A 17,076-nucleotide genomic window follows, 5' to 3' on the forward strand; every position below is an offset into this window, starting at 1 on the left:
TTTTTTTTTTTTTTTTTTTTTTTTTTTTTTTTTTTTTTTAATTCTCCCACTGTTCTTCGTATCAAAAGCAAATGAGACCTGAATAAAGCAAGCGCCTTGTTGGGTTCTGAATCAACTCTTGCTAGTATTGCTCACGAGCATACATAACTATCAATCTTGGCATGGACTCAAAATGGCCGGTGCCTATGATGAGTTGCCCGTGTTAAATATGATCCATCAGATTCGCATTTATTTTGCCATTTTCAAGTCCTGCTGTTGCCTGCTGAACAGCACTCTGCCTTTTTTCCCCTTCTTGTATGCGCAAAACACGATGGACTGGTCCCGATAAAAATATGTGACTTCATAATTTATACGACACAAGAATCCTGTGTCGCTTTACTCACTCGCTTACCAAGTCTCCCTTCCTTTCAATGACTCTGGTGGTCGAACCATGTGCTGAGTCTCACGTTATAGCCTTCAACACCAGCTCAGAACCCAATCACACATTCCGGCAAGTCATGGACTAAGGTGTGCTCGTTCCCAGATCCACGTCTTTCTGTCATCCTCGAGACTGACTGTATATTCCAGTCAGTCCGCATTCATTATTGCTCAACTTCCCGCAGGTAGTCGGTTGCCATATCAGCGCAGACTCGAGGGTGCAGTGATCTGGCGTTAACACCATGCCGGCTGGTTTTACGGACAGCCGGACTAGACCAAGTACAGCAAAGTTGGTCTTGTTTTGATCGAGGCGCGAGAAACCAACGCACACCAAACAAACACAAGACTTTGGACGAACAGCGGACAAATGTTCACTTTTCCCCAACAGTCCAAGCAAAATCAGGCGCCATCATTCGAGTCCTCTTCCCACCCGTCCGAATCGTCCGACGAGGCCGAGTGCTTCCTCTTCTTGGCGACGGGCTTGGGGACCTCGTCCTTGCGGTAAAAGATGTAGCTTCGGGCGGCTCTCTCCTCGCCCTTCCAGCCGCCGCCGAGCTCGCCGTTCTTGCTCCTCACGGCACCCAGGGTCCGGGCGTGATGGTAGCCCGGGTAGGCGTCGGCGCGGAAGGCAAAGCTGCGCTCGACCTGCAGGCCCGAGTGGCGGGCGAGGTCGCGGACGTTCCACAGGGTATAGGGCTCCCCTTCGAACAAGGTGACGACGATGGAGCCGCCGGGGGAGAGGCAACGGTCGGCGCGCTTGAAGAAATCGACCAGCAGCTCCTGGTTGTAGCGCACCTGTCGGTTGACGTCGGTGCTCTTGCCGCCCACGTGTGGGAAGTTGAACAGAATGCGATCCTTTAGCGCCGGACCGCCGGCCTTGCGTTTGTTTGGATGTTGCTGCTTCTGTTTCTGCTGCTGATCATTTTGGTCACCATCCTCCTCCTTCTCATCCTCTTCATCTAATTTATCCCGTGGCGGTCGCTTTTCAATAAATGGACCCATTTTACGTGCATCCACACCAAATACGACTGTGTTCTGTCCACTGGACGACTCGACCGCCTCGACGTTCTCAGCAACGTGGGGATACTTCTCGACGAGCTCTGCCAGATCCTTCTCCAACACGGTGGCTGTGAGGTTTGTGCAGCCGTGGTGCTCGACCAGTGACCTGGCGAAACTGAGGTCACCCTCGCCAACCAGCAATATGGACTCGTCCGGAGAGAAGGGTATAACAGGTGCCTGGTGCTGCTGCTGAGGCGGCTGCTTTTTGCCCTTGGATTTGGCCCCTCCCGACGTGGAGTTACCGGGAGCCGGCCCTGGACCCCGACCCGGACCGTTCCGACGGCGTCCGGCAGCATGCGGGCTCGGGGCTCCTTTGACTCCTTTGGCTCCGTTGTGAGCCGTTGCTCCCCTTGCCTGCCGACCCTGCTGCAGCTTTCGCCGCTTGACCATGGTCGCGGATCCTGCTTTTTGTCCACAGTTGAAGCGAAGGTGAGAGAGGTGCTGTGTGTAGCTCAGGAAGGTTGGATGAAAAAAGGGAGAGTTTGATGTTTTGCAGCAAAAGTAGACATGGGTTGGGGTTGTTTAAAATACAGATGGATCCACCGTAGAAGTGGGGACCACTCCTGTGGCTTTTCACAGCAGATCGTCAACTGTGGGTTGTCGCAAGGTGTGTCAGACTACCATGTATGGTTGCGAGCTTAACGGGGGAAACAAAAAAAAATAAAAAAAAGACAGATATACATTCGAGACGACAACGTATCCAACGAACAAAGAGCATGATTGGAAATATGAAGCAACCCTCAGTAACATACAGTAATACAGGACTAGGTCAGTACCTGATCAATACGCCCTACCAACCGAAAAATTTTATGCACTACAGTTCGTTCCCTAAGACGCAGAAGTCCAAGGTATGTTATGTAAGGTAGGTAAGGTAGGTGGTTAGAGTACACGGCAAAAGCCAAGACTGAATGAATGGATAGGATACATGCGCTTGGGTCTGGTCTCATTGAATCAATACTGTGATTTACTTACAGTAGGTAATGATAAGAGATGCAGTCAAAATCTTACTTAACACGACTGCTATTGCAAAATGCCCTAAAAGCGGCCTAGTCTCCCGATTTGGTAGACGCATTCTGTCTGACTCCGTAGAGGTAGGTAGTCAGTTACTTACTGTACATCGATCAGATCAGGTCGGTCAGGGAGGGTGACTGGCGTCGCGTGGTTAATTAGTACTGAGTGAGTGAGTGAGTGAGTGGGTTGGTTGTGGCCAGGCCGCACAAGAATCCACCCACACGTGAGGAACGAATGGCCCCTTCCTTGTTGTGTAGGTCAGAGAAGGACAGAGAGCAGCCCGACTTGCCAAAAATCGACTTAAACTGGGAACATGCTTGAAAAAGTTTTACTCGCTGTTTTTTTTTATTTTTTTTTATTAGTTCTTTTATTAATGGACTCCAGCTTTTGAAATTTCTCAATTCTTTCTTATTGACAAAATTCATTCCCCATTCCCATGATTAATTGTCTTCTTCATTTTCATATTTCCTTTCTCATTGTCTTTTTTTTTTTTTTATCTGACGCATTGTTCATCTGCTATTCTCTTTAAGATCGAACAAGCATCAATTCGCATTGGGCAAGCCAGAATCCACCATGATTGGTCGACGTTGAAGCACGGGAGACCCACACCTAAAACTGGGGGACGTGCCCCAGAGGCTCATCTTCCGTGGCTGGCTTGATGTGTAAAAGACTTGCTTGATCGTGCTGTGGTGCGTGTGCTTGCTTGCATCGATCAATAAGTGCCATCCATACCCATACCGACGAGGCTCGACGGCTCAAGGATAAACGACGACAATTGTTTCATTGAAATCCTTTGACGTCGTCGCTTCTGATCTTCAGCTTTTGCTCTGTCTTCCGGCCGACCCAGTACAGTCCTCTTTTCTTTTCTGTGCCGTTGCTGCGGTTGGGGCCCAGCTGGTCGTCGTCGTCGTCTTTTTTTTTTTTTTTTTTTTTTTTTTTCCCCTGGTTTAACTGGTCTTTTCTTGTTCAGGCTGGTCTGTCTGCTCACTATCTGCCGCTCGCACGCTGGTGTTTTGTTTGGCTGGCTTTTCTTACTCGCATGATTTTCTCATTCTCATCAAAACTCTGCATCTGGCTTTGCCTTTCCTTAAAACAATAACAACAACAAAGCCTTCACCCACAACAGCCAACGACACGTCTTGCGCGACGCAGTCTTACTCTTATCCCACTGCCCTCACACAGTCTTACTGATAAATTTATTCATCTCCCCCAAACAAAAAGACCTCTGATCCCTTTCACCAACGGTCTCTGCAATAGGACACAATCTTGACCTAATCTCATCCGGGTCTCCGTCCTCTGCTTCGCCATAAAGAAAAACCTTTATCTCCTCCAATCCTCTTTATTCGTCACTTTTACGCTGCGGCAACACAATCTACCACCCCGATTCCGTTCAGCACGCTTAATCAATCAAGTTTTCCCTCCGTATCACTCAGGCCCGAATGGCATCATGAGTGATACCAACAGCCACAAAGCCGCCAGCCCGGCTAAGGGCAGGGGCCGTGGCCGGGGACGCGGCCGGGGCACCACCGGCGCTTCTCGGGGCACAAATAAAAAGACTGCTGTCGTCGCTGCCACCAACGGACGCGGTGTCAACCCTGCTGCCCACAAGACCACCGCAGAAGCTGTGGCCGATGGTTCTTTTACCAGAGCTCAAGCCGCCGAGGAGCGTAGCAAGGAGCTGCGAGCAAACTTCATAGCCGTGTCAAACGCCATCAAGCCGGCTCTCGAGGAATTGGCGGAGCGGAACATCAACCTCTTGCGGGACAGTTTCGACGCCCACGAAGAGGTGGCAGCCTTTAAAGAGATTCGCAGGTTCCTCCAGAATCGCTACGATGATACGGAAAAGACGCTCAAGCGCCGAGAGCAGGCTGGACTGAACCAGTGCAGCCAGAACCTCGAGCGCCAGACCATGCTAACAAATCTCAATTACCAGGTATGTTTGTACTCTTTTTTCTTTTCTTTGAGGTTTATTATTATCATCATCATTTTACCCTTTTCTAAATTTTCTCGCTCCCAAACCTATCCTTCCCATCATTGATCCTATTGTCCCATTCCGCCTCGGCCGCTGGCAACCCTGACATAAATACCTTTTTTCCTACTTGTACACACACCACCCAAACCCAAACATGGGTTAGTCAGCTAAACTGACCACACCTGAATTTTTGCCTTGGCTTTACAGCGCAAATACGACGAGGCAACAGAAGACTTTTACGACACCCAACTACGTCGATTAGATATTCTAGAAGAATTTTGTCGACGAAAAGTACCAACAGATGTAAGTACGAGTGTCAGCAAAGCATTTGCAAGAATTCTCTGCTTGCTGTAGCTTCTCGTCCCCTTTCATTATTTTTTTATACCTAATCTTATGCTTATGCAATGCCCATCCCGTGCAGCTGGAGGATCGTGTCTACGTAAAGACACCCGTCTCCAAAGATCGGATCGACTGGACCAAGGCCCATGTCGAATTCGAAAATGGTGTCGAGGTCCCTTGTGCCAAGGTTATCAAGGCCCAGCACGTTCTCAATTTCGAGATATCACGCCGTGAAATGCACGAAGATACGCTCCGTCCCACCTTTGTTGGCGTCAAGCGCAAGGCCGAGGCTGCGCTCCTCGACCAAGTCCCTCCAAAGCGCCCGGCAAGCGCAATGGATGGTGATAGGCCTGCCTACATTCCGCGTCACATTGGCGGTCTCCTCTCCGCTACCAATCCCGACGATGAGGAGACGCCGAGTCGAGCACCTAGTCCGCTCGGCTCAAAATTGCCGTCACCATCACCGGAATCCACCGCCAAATCATCCCCCGATGGCGACCGGCCGTACGTGCCTCCCGCATCCTCGGAACCTGACGAGCATGGTGTTCGCCTGATCAGCAAGCGCCGTCCAGTCACTACCGAAAACTACAACCGCCTTATGCTTCCGCCACTCTATGAATACGAAGACCACGAGATTGGGTTCCGTGATTCTTTCAATGATCGAAGCAGATACAAGTCAACCAGGATTCCGCAGTTCTTCAACAAACCCAATTCATTCGCCTTTTTTGTCGATCGCATGATAAGCAGCGTCGACGTCGGTACTTATGAACCAGGTGACCTGAGCGAGGAGCTTGTTGAAAAACACGCGCTCCACCCAAAATATGGTTTGTTTCTCAAAACTTCCAAAAACGAGGAAGAGCCCCCAGCTCCTGTCGTGTCTGGGGACCATCCAATCGTCCTCATCGACTACACTGGCAGGATTCAACACGCATCACGATCCATTGTTCCCAAGTATCTGGATCGGCACACCCGGGAACGGGAAGTCAAGCTTGCTCTCTCGGCGGCCCTGAACACCATGCGTCAAGAGCATCAGCTCGACCGTCGTCTGCTGACACCCGAGCCTGCTGATAAGGAGGCCCGCCGCCGGGAGCTCATTCACGATCGTGAGGTGTCTACGCCGCCTTCTTCACGTAGTCCGTCACCAGCGGTCTCGCAACATGGCGAGGGCGACTCAGACGAGGATGCCATGGCCGTGGATGAAGAAGACAAGCCTTCATCAGCTGCTGAGAATTCTGAATACCCACCTAAGCAGTGGCTTGAGCTCATAGATGCTGTTACTGTTGCCAACGAGGAAGAGACAAGAGCAACAGCCGCTGCACAGCCACGGCGGACCCCCTTTGATCCGGTGCGCGACCTTCTCGACTCGCCCGCACCCCCTCCTGAGCCTTCAAGCATTGTGAACACGGCCAAGCTTGATGCCTTTGCCCAAATTGCATTATCAAGTACGAATGAGAAATCGGTGTATGGTGCCGAGGCACCTTCATCAGAGACGAGCCCTTATTCAAAAATGTCTCAACCCAACAGCTTTCAGGAGCTGGGCTTACCACCAGCATCATCCATCGAGCGCACCTCATCGCAGCTGTCCAACCGTCCCAGCTCTCGCACTTCTTATCCCGTACGGCAACCCAGTGCGTCCCAATCGGTGGTTGATTCCACCTTGACCCAACCGGATGCACGACGCATCTCTCATTCTCCTAGTGTTCCACCGCAGGCCTCCGGCGATGCATCAATGCTCGATCCGCGTCTGTTCGGCGAGTCGGATGCGCAGGCACAAGGTAGCGCCGGTCCTCGCGAGCCAAGTAGCCAAAACCGCCACTTCCTACACACAGCCTTGAACCCTGAGCCCGAATACGGTACGACCCCTTCTGCGTTGGCTTTTGATGGCAGATTACCGCCAATCCCTTCTGAGCATGCTCGTGCTTTAGATGCCGAGCTGCCACCCAAATATACTGGAACAACCTTCAGCAATCAACCCCTAGGTCCCCATCGAGACAACTCCCGAACTCCCTCACTCCATTACCTTGGCAACTACGGCCCTCGTCAGGAACTAACCGAAGTCTACACTGTAGACCCAGCAGGAACTTCTTCTTCACATGCCTCAGAAGCGCACTCGATGCGCCCGACCAGTGGTGCTTATCATACGCCGCCTGCGGGCCGATCTTATTATGAAAACAGCTATGAATCTCACGCAGGCCGTGCGTCTCCCGCACACCTTGGCGGTGCATCGCAGTATGTGCACACATTTGTGCACGATGATCGTATGAATGAGCAACAGCAGCAGCAACCACATTCACAACATCATGGCAATACTCCGTTCACGGCACCCTTAGGCTCGCACCTCCCTCCGCCACCTCTCCAACCGATACATCATCACCACAACCAGTATGCTCAACATTCCTCGCAGCCAGGGCATTACCAGATGCAATCGCCCTATCATGGATCCCATCAATATCCTCCCTCCGGCATGCCACAACAGATACAGCATACACCTACACAATACCATGCGATGCCCCTGCAGTTGGAACCAACGGCATCTCCTGTTGACATGAATCCCCGCCAGCTGCGATCCAGCAGCAATGGCAGCATCTCGGCAGCCACCAACGGCACTGGAAACAACAACAATAACAACTCCAAGTACAGGAAGCTCGAGCCGGCGCCGTTACCACCACACCGCCAGGGTTCTCAATCTGGACCCGAGCTAAGGACGGTGCCTTTCAACTACCGTGAAGGGATCAAGGACTACACAGCCTCGGAACCTCCACCACGTCACGGTCCTACACAGATCCGTGGCTGGACCTACAACAATCTCAAGAAGCCGAGGGTTCCCAAAGAATCGCGAGCCTCGAAGGACTGAATCAAGGCATGGCTTACCATCTAAATCGTCACCTCGCCGTCCGTCCTAACCTCCCCCCCCCCCTGATGTATATGTGGGGGAAATGTCTATACCCGCCGGCTATCAAACAACTAAACTGTACACATCCCCTCGTCTTATTCGCTACTGCTGTGGACATACACAAAAGGTCCTAAGACCGTTGCGAGTTAATCATGAAGGAACGGCCTGGAAAACGATATCATCCGAATTTCTCAATTTATTTTTTCTCTCTTCTGATGATCGACTTTCTCAGATAGGGATCTTTCATGCCAGAGTTTCTCTGGTACTTTTGTGTGTCCAGTTTGCCCTCCAATACTTTGTCCCTATCACGATAGTGGAACTGAGCCTTATGTCTCTCTCATTCGAGTTGAGGCTTAAACTTTTTATCAGACATGAGCCCCCCCCCCCCCCCCCCCTTTTTTTTTTTTTCTTCACGCAAATATATACATGTATGTTCTTAACTTTGGTCTCGCCCAGTCTTCTTTCTTTTTCAACGGCGGGTTTTATCTCGAAGCGGCATAGCAAAGTCGGCGTTCTGATTATATCCACAAAGTCTCTCTGTTTGGAGGTTATTATTCATATTGTTTTTGTTCACTTTTTTTTTCTTTTTTTGCATCGGAAGGTCATCTGCACGCATGCATAAAGTTTGTCGAAAGGGTGCGGGAGACCAGGACTTTGATCTTATCAAGGTTTCTTTTCTCTATCTTTCGACTTCATCGTTTTTTTTTTTTTGCTTCCTCTTGACGATGTCTTGGGGCTTTCTCGGTTGTTTGGTTGATTTTCTCCTTGTCTCGGAGTTTAAGATTTGTGAAAGGGTATGAAAATTCTATGTTCTGACTTGGAAAACAAAAAAGATTACGTTTTTTTTATCGCAACTTATAATAGTAACTGTTCGCCACCCGGCCCTTCTTTGGCAGTAAACCTCTCATCATGTCTCCTGTTTCGCCATGCCTACCTGGGTTGCAGATTCCAGTTCGCATAACATAGAATTAGCAAATGGAATTGGCATTGTCGATGAATTTCATGTGCTCCTTCACCTGCACGCTCACAATCAGTAACTTTAATTGTGCATGTGGCAACTGCAAATCGGAGAAACAATTTCAAGTCTTTTGCAATGCTGTGACATCTGATCAAGATGCATACCAAACAATCCAACTTTTGTTCTGCGCCGAAAAAAAATGAAAAAAAAAGGAGGGGAAAAAAAAGGGAAAAGAAAGTAAACCCAGCAAAAAACCCTTAATAGTGTAAGCCCAACTCCTCCCCTGCTGAGAACGCCGATCCCATGCAAGAGTGTTCCGAAGAAGATAGTATACAAAATCAGTTGTAAAAAATCGGAGTAGTGGTGGAACTCCCCAGACGCCACACTGCCCAGTAGGGCATAAGATGCCTGTGCTTTTCTTGACGCTGCGCAATACTGTATCCTCCTTCTAAGTTGAGAATCAAGCATGACATGAAAAGAGACAGCAACAAGCTGCCGAAGTGACGCGGTGTCGTAGCTGGTTGTTTCCGGGGTTGGAAATCGAGGGAGAAAACACCCTTAAAAACGCCCCTGTCAACTTCCTTCTACATTTTTCATAACATGGCTATCTTGCCACGATACCCCGAGATGCCCGAGACGAGGATGTAAGGGAATGAAAAAGGGTGCCGGGAGAGCGTCCCGCACAAAGAGGCCTCGAAGCCCGGAATCGAATCGTAAGACGTGACAAAGCTGCTTAGTAGAACGACTCGACCATAGTGTCCTTCATGTTTGTGTTGATGTTGCTTGGACCCAGACCCTCGCCTAGGCGGAAGACACTCTCAACGACGCTCAGCTCCGTGGCCGTTGTGTCCAGACCCGTGACGGCCATCCAGTCGTTGACAACCATACCGGCGCCGACAACGTTGCTGCCCCGGTTGATGGAACCAGCGACGAGCGGCACCTGTAGCAAGCTCGAAAGCTCGTCCTGGTCCTGGATCGACGTCTTTGGGTGGACAAGACCGCCCTGGTTGGAGAGCGACATGTACGAGCCGACTAACACGTTGTCGGCAACCGTCTGCCGGAAGACTTCGACGCCCAGCACATCGGCGATGATCTCCTCCGTCTCGCGCTCCAGATCTGGGTGCACGAGTGCTATGTGGTCGTTGGTCGCGATGACGTTACCAAGCGCCGATAGCCGCTCCTCGATGCGCTGAATCTTAACCTCGTCCGGTAGACTGTTTCGCAAGTGCTGTAGCTCCTGGTCTGTCGTCGTGGTGGGCACTAGCAGTCCCTTGCGATTTCTTGAGGGAGGGGAGTTTCCAGGTTAGCCTTTCATGCTCCTCATTCTTCAGACCCGTCACAACACCTTCTTAAGAAGATGGACATGGCTGCCTCATCCGGGCCCGGGGAGGACTTTATCAAAGCTCACCCTGCTGTAAGACGACCCACTATCCTCATGCCGGCGATCGTGGTTCTGCAGATGGGGATAACGTCCTGGAGTTCGGCCTCGAACACGCTATAGAAGTTTTCGCTCGCACCGATGGCGACGAGCGAGTATGAGTTGGTAAGAGTGGCAAAAACACCGACCCTATGGTTGTGATTTTTGATTAGCAATTTGGTTTTGAACCCATTGCCGCGTGCAAATGTTCAATTGTGCTCCTGACGCGTAGGATATGGGACGACGTTGGGCGTCGGTGGGTGACGACGGGCACAGCGGGGTAGAGAGAAAAAAGGGAGAGGAGAGAGAGAGAACTCACTCGTTGGAGTTTTCAAACTGAGCGCGGACCGCCATGATTGCCGGATAGATCCCACGTCTGTAGCGTACGGTTGTTTCAAGTAAAAGTGTAGAGAGGCGCTGCTGTTGACTTGTGGTCTCGCTGGGCACCCGCGGAATAAGAATGGATATGTGTGGTGGCAGATGCTGCGAAGTACAAATTGGGAGAGCGAGGATGGATTTCACAGGAAATTTTCAACTGTGATGTCGCCGACCCCGCAGTTATATTATAGACCCTTGAGTGCCTAGAGTACCCACCCTGGCCCTGCCCTGCGGCCGTGGCGATAAAATCCATTCGCGATTGCGCCCAATTCGAGCTCCATCCCCCACTAGCAAGGAAGGCACTTCGATGACTCAAGGCGTCTCATACTAGAGACAGCAGCGTATCATTTGTAATGGGGCTGAGCCTGCCTCTGTACCGTAGGTACCTTCTGTACTGTAAGCGCTCAACCACATGCTGTACTGTATGTACTAGGTATGGTCAGTCAGACTATGAATGGCTCATAATGAGTTTTCCTGTTTTGAGTAACTAAAGGCCACAAGCATAATTTTTTTTTTTTTGTTTTTTATTTCTATTTTTTTTTTCGCAAATAGCATATCTGCTGATGATACAACAAAACCCCAAGGAGTGCTGAAATCCGTCCGTACAAACGACTTCTTTGGGCCATTCCCCCCTCAAATTACCTACGCCTATACGCCCTTGCCTTATGCTACTTTGTACAAGAGAAAAACAAGAAGAGAATAAAGGAAACTAGGCGCGGCACCGCCTAGTCCCAAAACATACATGCAATTATTGCCGTAGTTGAATAAAAAATGATATTGACCAACGTTAAGACCATCTGCGGTCACAATAAATCAACCGAAGGTATAAAGCGGGGGCCGGCGAACCCCTTGGCTACAACCGCTTGAATGTCAATATTTCCAGACTCAAGATGCGGACTCCACATCTTGAGCAAAATAAATCTGCCAGAAACTGGAGGATCAAATCGTATGGTGCATTTGCTCTTGTCCTTCTCGATAAAGAAGCGAGCGTGTGGCGCCATCATGGTACCGCCCACTGCCCGCACAGCCTCCTGTGTCGCCAGCTGATTTGCCTCGATGGCCTCCTGCAGGGTCATGCTGTCGCCCCGTTCAGTGCCAAAGCTGATATCCACGTCGCCAAGAGCCGAATCATCCATCTGTCCCCAATCGTCGCTGTTATCGCTCTCGAACGGTAGAGATCCGATTCGGTTCGGCGTGCGCCGGCGATGGCGAATGTTGACTGGGATGCTGTCGTCTTCGTCTTCGCTGCATTCTGTTGTGACTCTGAACGGCGGCGGTGCCACAGTGAATTCCGAAGGTATCTGTGCAGCCATGCGTTCTTCCTGATCATCCATAATGCTCATCACCCTGCGCCTCCCAGATATCCTCGTGGCCGGAGCCCCGTCCTCACCGTGCCTAATCGAAAATACGGGCGCATGTACACGTCCATCCCTATCGGAGCCCTGCCGATCTTGGTTCTTGGCACGGCCATACTGAATTTGATATTGTGCTGTCCGGGTGAGCAGTTCGTCTCTTTCCATCGACACGAAGACCATCCCCTCACGAACACTGCTTGAGACGGTTAGCCATATGATTGTGTCGTAGAGATAACCTGTAAAAAGAAAGGAATGAGGCGGAGGTACTCACGGCGATGAGTAATTTATACCCGGCGCCTTGATCACGAGTTCCTTGAGGCTGAAGACTGTCGCACCCTGGTGCTGAAGAACAATATTACACCTGCTTCCCTTTGTGCAGTAAACAGAGGTGTCATCCTTTAGAATGTTTTCGGCTGCATATGAGGTCATCCCTTCCGTATAGTTGCCCCCATCGCAGCTCACAATCTCCATGATCAGCTGTCCAGACTCAACCTGCCCATAGCGCCCATACCTAAGAGCCTGGGAGGGCGGCGCAGGGCTGGAGGCCTCGAGCTTCCGGCGTTTTACGCGGCGGTTACCCTCGAGAGAGTCCTGCGTGTGGTCTGAGGTTGACATGAGAGGTGGTGATGGCTGGGAAAACACAGGGCTAGGGTTCAGGTCCAATATAGATCGTAGTCGAGAGTTGGCGCTGTCAAGCCTGAGCTCCAGTTCGGCAAAAGCCGAGCTTGCGGTGCCGCCCAAATTCGATGACGTCGGGTTGCTGGAAGCTGACGCCCGGTGTCTGTCAGTGCCGCCAGGTCTATATCGCTGACGGCTCCCGCTGGGCATGTTCGGGTTTCGTCGGGAAATGTAGTATCGCAGAGGCGGCAGCGAGGGCGGGGAAGCGGTGCCGGAGGGAGAGTCTCGACTGGTCGGTTCCTGCGAGAACCTGCGCTGCAAATGAAGACTGGCCGAGCCGCCGGGATGGTTCGAAGGATTGCCGCCGCCGCTAGTGGCCAGAGTGAGGTCGTGTATGGTGCGTCGGGCCCTGTCGACGCTCTCGTGGAAGCGTTCTATGACGCGAAACAGCTCTCCAGTGGGGCTGACTTCTTCTTCGGGACGGGGGCGGTCATCGAGAATGGATCGGACAAGGTCGCCGGCAGACTGCCTCGGGCGATGTGGCGGATTCTCAGACTGGCGCCGGTTAGCAACAAAAGCGGCATGTGGTGGTGGGCCGAGCGATGGAGCGATGCTTCGAGCGGGTGGGAGAAATAGTATAAATCTTCCCCCTCCTTAGATTTCAATGATCTTTTGTGCTCGGAGCAACATGTAACTCACCATCAAGGGGCACAGAGGTCCGCTGGCCGGCTTGGTGATTGCGGTGCGTGTTTGTCGTCGTGGTCGCACTGCAGTTATGAGGAAACAAAGGGCGTGCTGTCAAGAGTCGGATCGGAGTCAGCGGGTGCTGTGGAATAGTGCAACTTAATGCCTCGAGGGCGCGGATTCCGAGCAAGTTTTGTAGCGAGGGACGGGCGGATTGACAGATTGAAGGTTGCAAGTTTTTGGGTGTGCGGAACGCAAAGTGCGAGACACAAATGGTAATCGGGTTTACCTATTATTCTGATTGATTCGAGTGCATCGAACAGAGATGATAGGTAATTAGGATGGATGATGCAGGCGGGTGGAGGGTGGGGGTTGCAAACAAAGGATCGCTATGTTAGTGACTACATCAGCAAGCATACCCTATTCCTATTGTGCGGAAGTACCACTTTAGCACGCGTCGTCAGTGCTGGACCGTGACCACCACACACACACACACGCCGTCAATATAACATGACCACGCCAAGTAGGTAGAGACGAGACACCAAAGCAACCCGGCTACTTTCGGTTGAGTTTGAATGACCTTTGGTGACTATTAATTCATAGGTCAGTCATTTGGTCCTGAATATTTTGATTCGAATATCATTTGAAATTTGTGCCATCTTCTGAGGCTATGGCATCCTGGACAACGAACGATCAATGCTACCTAAATTTAGAATGCATTCAAGTAGATTAGCATGTACATGTTGCTCTGTATGTAACGTATGTACGAAGTAGAATGCGACAGGACAAAAGCTGAGGTGGCCACCTAATGGAAGGAAGTAGCCAAGATAATTGATGGACGGCAACAAAGGTAAAACCACCTCAGCCCAGGGACGAACACGGCCCGCCCACCCAGGCTTGTGCGGCAACGCCAATCCAGAGCCTGCATTGTTACTGGATTTGATCCACTGACCAGGTTATCCAGACCTTGCTGCAAAAAGACTTTCAGTCTGTTTGCTCTCCTGCCTACGGGTACAGTACTTTGGGTGATTCTAACCAACTTGAAGAAACTAATGGCCTACCTCTCTTTTTGACAGTAAAAATCAAGCAATAAAAAAATCGAATGCGACCAAGGAAAGGTCGCACCTTGAACTAGAAAATTCCAAACGACTCACAATATATCCAAGACTCTGGCGTTCTCTTTGTGGCGCATCCCCGTCGCAAAACAGCAAGTGTATTGGCCTCTCAGCTTCCAGCAATCAGACCCCAGAAATCAGTAAGCTCTAATTGCCTGCCATTCTACCTATCCGTACATTAACCCATCTAAGCATGATCAACCAACGCATCTCCATCTAAGAAGAAGAAGAGGAAGAAGAAGAAAAACTCAAGAGAACAAATCCACAACAACGACATGCTTTTATGATTAAAATTCTAGTCGAGGCCTGTCATATCGCTTAATACCTGACAAACAAAATACAAGCCATCGGTTGAAGGCTCAAGTCATATCCAGCCCTAGCATACAAACAATGCAGGGCTCAATGACAGAAGCGGCGCTGCCGCCATTGGTGCAGCCGCCGGCGGAAGAAGTGCAACAGGCTCATGCTATACAACAACCTGATGCCAATGTCGAAGCACACCAGGCAAGTGGCATCAGTGCGGGTGAGTTTTACGTTGACTGGCAGCAACAAAAATCATCGACCTTTGATGGTGAATCGAAGCTGATCTGAATCTGAAATGTCTTTTTGATTGGATTCAACCGTCTTAAGACGAAATTGCCCTTTATGATCGCCAAATCAGATTATGGGGGATGCAGGCGCAGGAAAAGATCCGTTCAGCCAACGTCCTCCTGGTCACTGTCAAGGCGTTGGCCAACGAGATCGCCAAGAATCTCGTTCTTGCTGGCATTAACTCTCTGACCATTGTCGATCACGAGGTCGTTACCGCCGTCGACTTTGGAGCCCAGTTCCTGCTATCCGAGGATGAAGGCCACCTGGGGATGAATCGCGCCGAGGCGGCCAGCGTCAACCTGCGCAAGCTGAACCCTCGCGTCGACGTCATTGTCGACAAGGAGGACATCCGGACAAGAGGACCCAATTACTTCCAGAACTTCAGCGTCGTCATCGCCACCGACCTGGATCCCGATGCCTTCAACATCATAAACCTGGCCACCCGCATTGTGAATAAGCCCTTCTACGCCGCAGGCTCGCATGGCTTCTATGGTTACATATTTGCCGACCTGATCGAGCACGTCTTTGTCATTCAGCGCGATGAGGGCAACGTTGCCACGAAGCTGCAGCCTGAGTCTAGGACGCGGGATGTCATCGACGTCCAGGTGAAAAAGGAGGGCGGCAAGTCCATCGAGCGAGTCACCAAGCGTGAGCGCTACTCGACCTGGACTCTGTCAGACGTCGCACCGCTCCCCGAGGAGTATCGCAAGTCGCCCCGCCGCCTCCGCGCCGTCACGCCTGTCCTCTCGTGCCTCCGCGCGCTGTTTGAGTTCCAGCAGGAGAAGGGCCGCCTGCCCGCTCTCAACCGACGCGAAGACCTTGAACGCTTTACGACGCTCGCTACCGAACGGCACCACAAGCTAGGGTTGCCCGTTTCGACGCTCAAGTCCGAAGTACTGCGCAGCTTCCTTCAGAACATTGGCAGCGAGCTGGCCCCCGTTACCGCCATTATCGGTGGCCAGCTGGCCCAAGATGTCATCAACGTGCTGGGCGCGTCACAAGCTCCCATCCAAAACACCCTCATCTTTGACGGAAACACAATGGAGGCCAATATGTATCCTCTCCACCCAGAAGACGACCAGCTCGGCAGCGGCCAGCTGGTATTCTCATCTCCTGCGGGTGTACAGTTCGCTGTGGATAGCAGCAACGCCATGGCTGCTGGCGTAGTGCCGGATCCATCGCTGATGATCCCTCAGGTGAATATGGCCGGGCCGGACATGGCTGTAGTACCAGGACCGGACATGAGCCTTGGACAGTAATTTTATGAGCTTTGATTTGAAATGTCTATCAAGACCCAGATCTCAATAAAAAGGTCAGGAGGATTAACTATTGATGGGCGAATACGGTCTGCTTCCGTAGTGACAAGGGACGCTTGGCGTTATGGCTTCACCTAGGAGGTGGTATATCAAACCGGACAAGGAAAAGGCAATCTCATTACTAAGCTATAGACCAACTTTGAGGACCGATATAGGCGGGTGTGGGAATATCACGGAAACTCAGACTGGATTATTCAGGCATCTTTTTTTTTACCCGCCTTCAAGTCTGTAGGACGGTTGGATGACTGGCTGATCTCGCTTTGTGTGTCAAAAAGCACCAAAGTCTTATTTTTTTTCTTCAGAGATCAAATGGTTAATCGCTCTAGACTCTCCGGGCTGAAGTGGTGAAGCTAGTTGAACGGCGAGCATTGCGGCGAGCCACGCAGCATTATGCCCAAAGGCAAATACAATATTACCAGCCTCCCTCTTTCGTAGGCATGGTAGCAACAACAGAGCCTAAGGGCGCATCTAGACCTCCATGGGTACAGTGATGGCTAGTGATGTTGAAGTATATCGCAGCTCAACAAATGGAGCACAAAGCGGTGCATAGTGCAAATTTTGTTCAAGCAGACGCTTTGTTGTGGCAGATTCGACCCAGTTTAAAGCAAACGTCACTTATTACCCGGTAGGTAGCCACTTGAATACCTTTTCTCAACATGGCGCAGGCCCGGAGACAAAGTGTAGTTAGGTAACCAAAGAAAATATCTGGTCACTCGCAAACCTCTAAACTCAAGTAACGTAGTACAATCTGTAGCGAATCTCGATAGGTCGTTTTTTTTTTTTTTTTGTTGTCCATAAAGACTTCTTTTCCCCCTTCGCATGACCGCGGCCTCAACCGGATCGAGATGCATTTCAGTCGTGGGGTTGCACGAATCAGCTTTGGCTTGCACTCGGTGGCTGGCATGAAACGTTGGGTGGCTGAACACTTAGCCCAGTGCTGTACGCCCCGCTGG

General features: G+C 51.0%; 5 protein-coding genes across 5 annotated transcripts; 2 read left to right on the top strand and 3 right to left on the bottom strand.

Moving 5' to 3' along the window:
• Positions 1–816: 816 nt before the first annotated feature.
• Positions 817–1,866, bottom strand: PgNI_03823 (uncharacterized protein; the record flags this gene model as incomplete). Its single annotated transcript, XM_031123876.1, has 1 exon — positions 817–1,866. One exon carries the CDS (start codon positions 1,864–1,866, stop codon positions 817–819), a length of 1,050 nt encoding a protein of 349 aa, XP_030984127.1.
• Positions 1,867–3,934: 2,068 nt separating this feature from the next.
• Positions 3,935–7,652, top strand: PgNI_03824 (uncharacterized protein; the record flags this gene model as incomplete). Its single annotated transcript, XM_031123877.1, has 3 exons — positions 3,935–4,420; positions 4,667–4,762; positions 4,881–7,652. 3 exons carry the CDS (start codon positions 3,935–3,937, stop codon positions 7,650–7,652), a joined length of 3,354 nt encoding a protein of 1,117 aa, XP_030983765.1.
• Positions 7,653–8,018: 366 nt separating this feature from the next.
• On the bottom strand, positions 8,019–10,568 carry PgNI_03825 (uncharacterized protein). Its single transcript, XM_031123878.1, has 3 exons — positions 10,386–10,568; positions 10,058–10,216; positions 8,019–9,929 (listed from the first exon to the last, which is right to left on the bottom strand). Exons 1-3 carry the CDS (start codon positions 10,418–10,420, stop codon positions 9,383–9,385), a joined length of 741 nt encoding a protein of 246 aa, XP_030983766.1. The 5' UTR covers positions 10,421–10,568; the 3' UTR covers positions 8,019–9,382.
• Positions 10,569–10,942: 374 nt separating this feature from the next.
• On the bottom strand, positions 10,943–13,412 carry PgNI_03826 (uncharacterized protein). Its single transcript, XM_031123879.1, has 3 exons — positions 13,117–13,412; positions 12,071–12,972; positions 10,943–11,992 (listed from the first exon to the last, which is right to left on the bottom strand). Exons 1-3 carry the CDS (start codon positions 13,117–13,119, stop codon positions 11,248–11,250), a joined length of 1,650 nt encoding a protein of 549 aa, XP_030984138.1. The 5' UTR covers positions 13,120–13,412; the 3' UTR covers positions 10,943–11,247.
• A 735-nt stretch (positions 13,413–14,147) lies between these two features.
• On the top strand, positions 14,148–16,745 carry PgNI_03827 (uncharacterized protein). The gene is made up of 3 exons (XM_031123880.1): positions 14,148–14,356; positions 14,409–14,739; positions 14,847–16,745. The coding sequence occupies exons 2-3, from the start codon at positions 14,607–14,609 to the stop codon at positions 16,064–16,066; spliced, it is 1,353 nt and encodes a 450-aa protein (XP_030984139.1). The 5' UTR covers positions 14,148–14,356; positions 14,409–14,606; the 3' UTR covers positions 16,067–16,745.
• The last annotated feature ends 331 nt before the right edge of the window (positions 16,746–17,076 follow it).

This window comes from Pyricularia grisea (genome assembly GCF_004355905.1).
Source record: "Pyricularia grisea strain NI907 chromosome Unknown Pyricularia_grisea_NI907_Scaffold_2, whole genome shotgun sequence".
NCBI lineage: Eukaryota > Fungi > Ascomycota > Sordariomycetes > Magnaporthales > Pyriculariaceae > Pyricularia > Pyricularia grisea.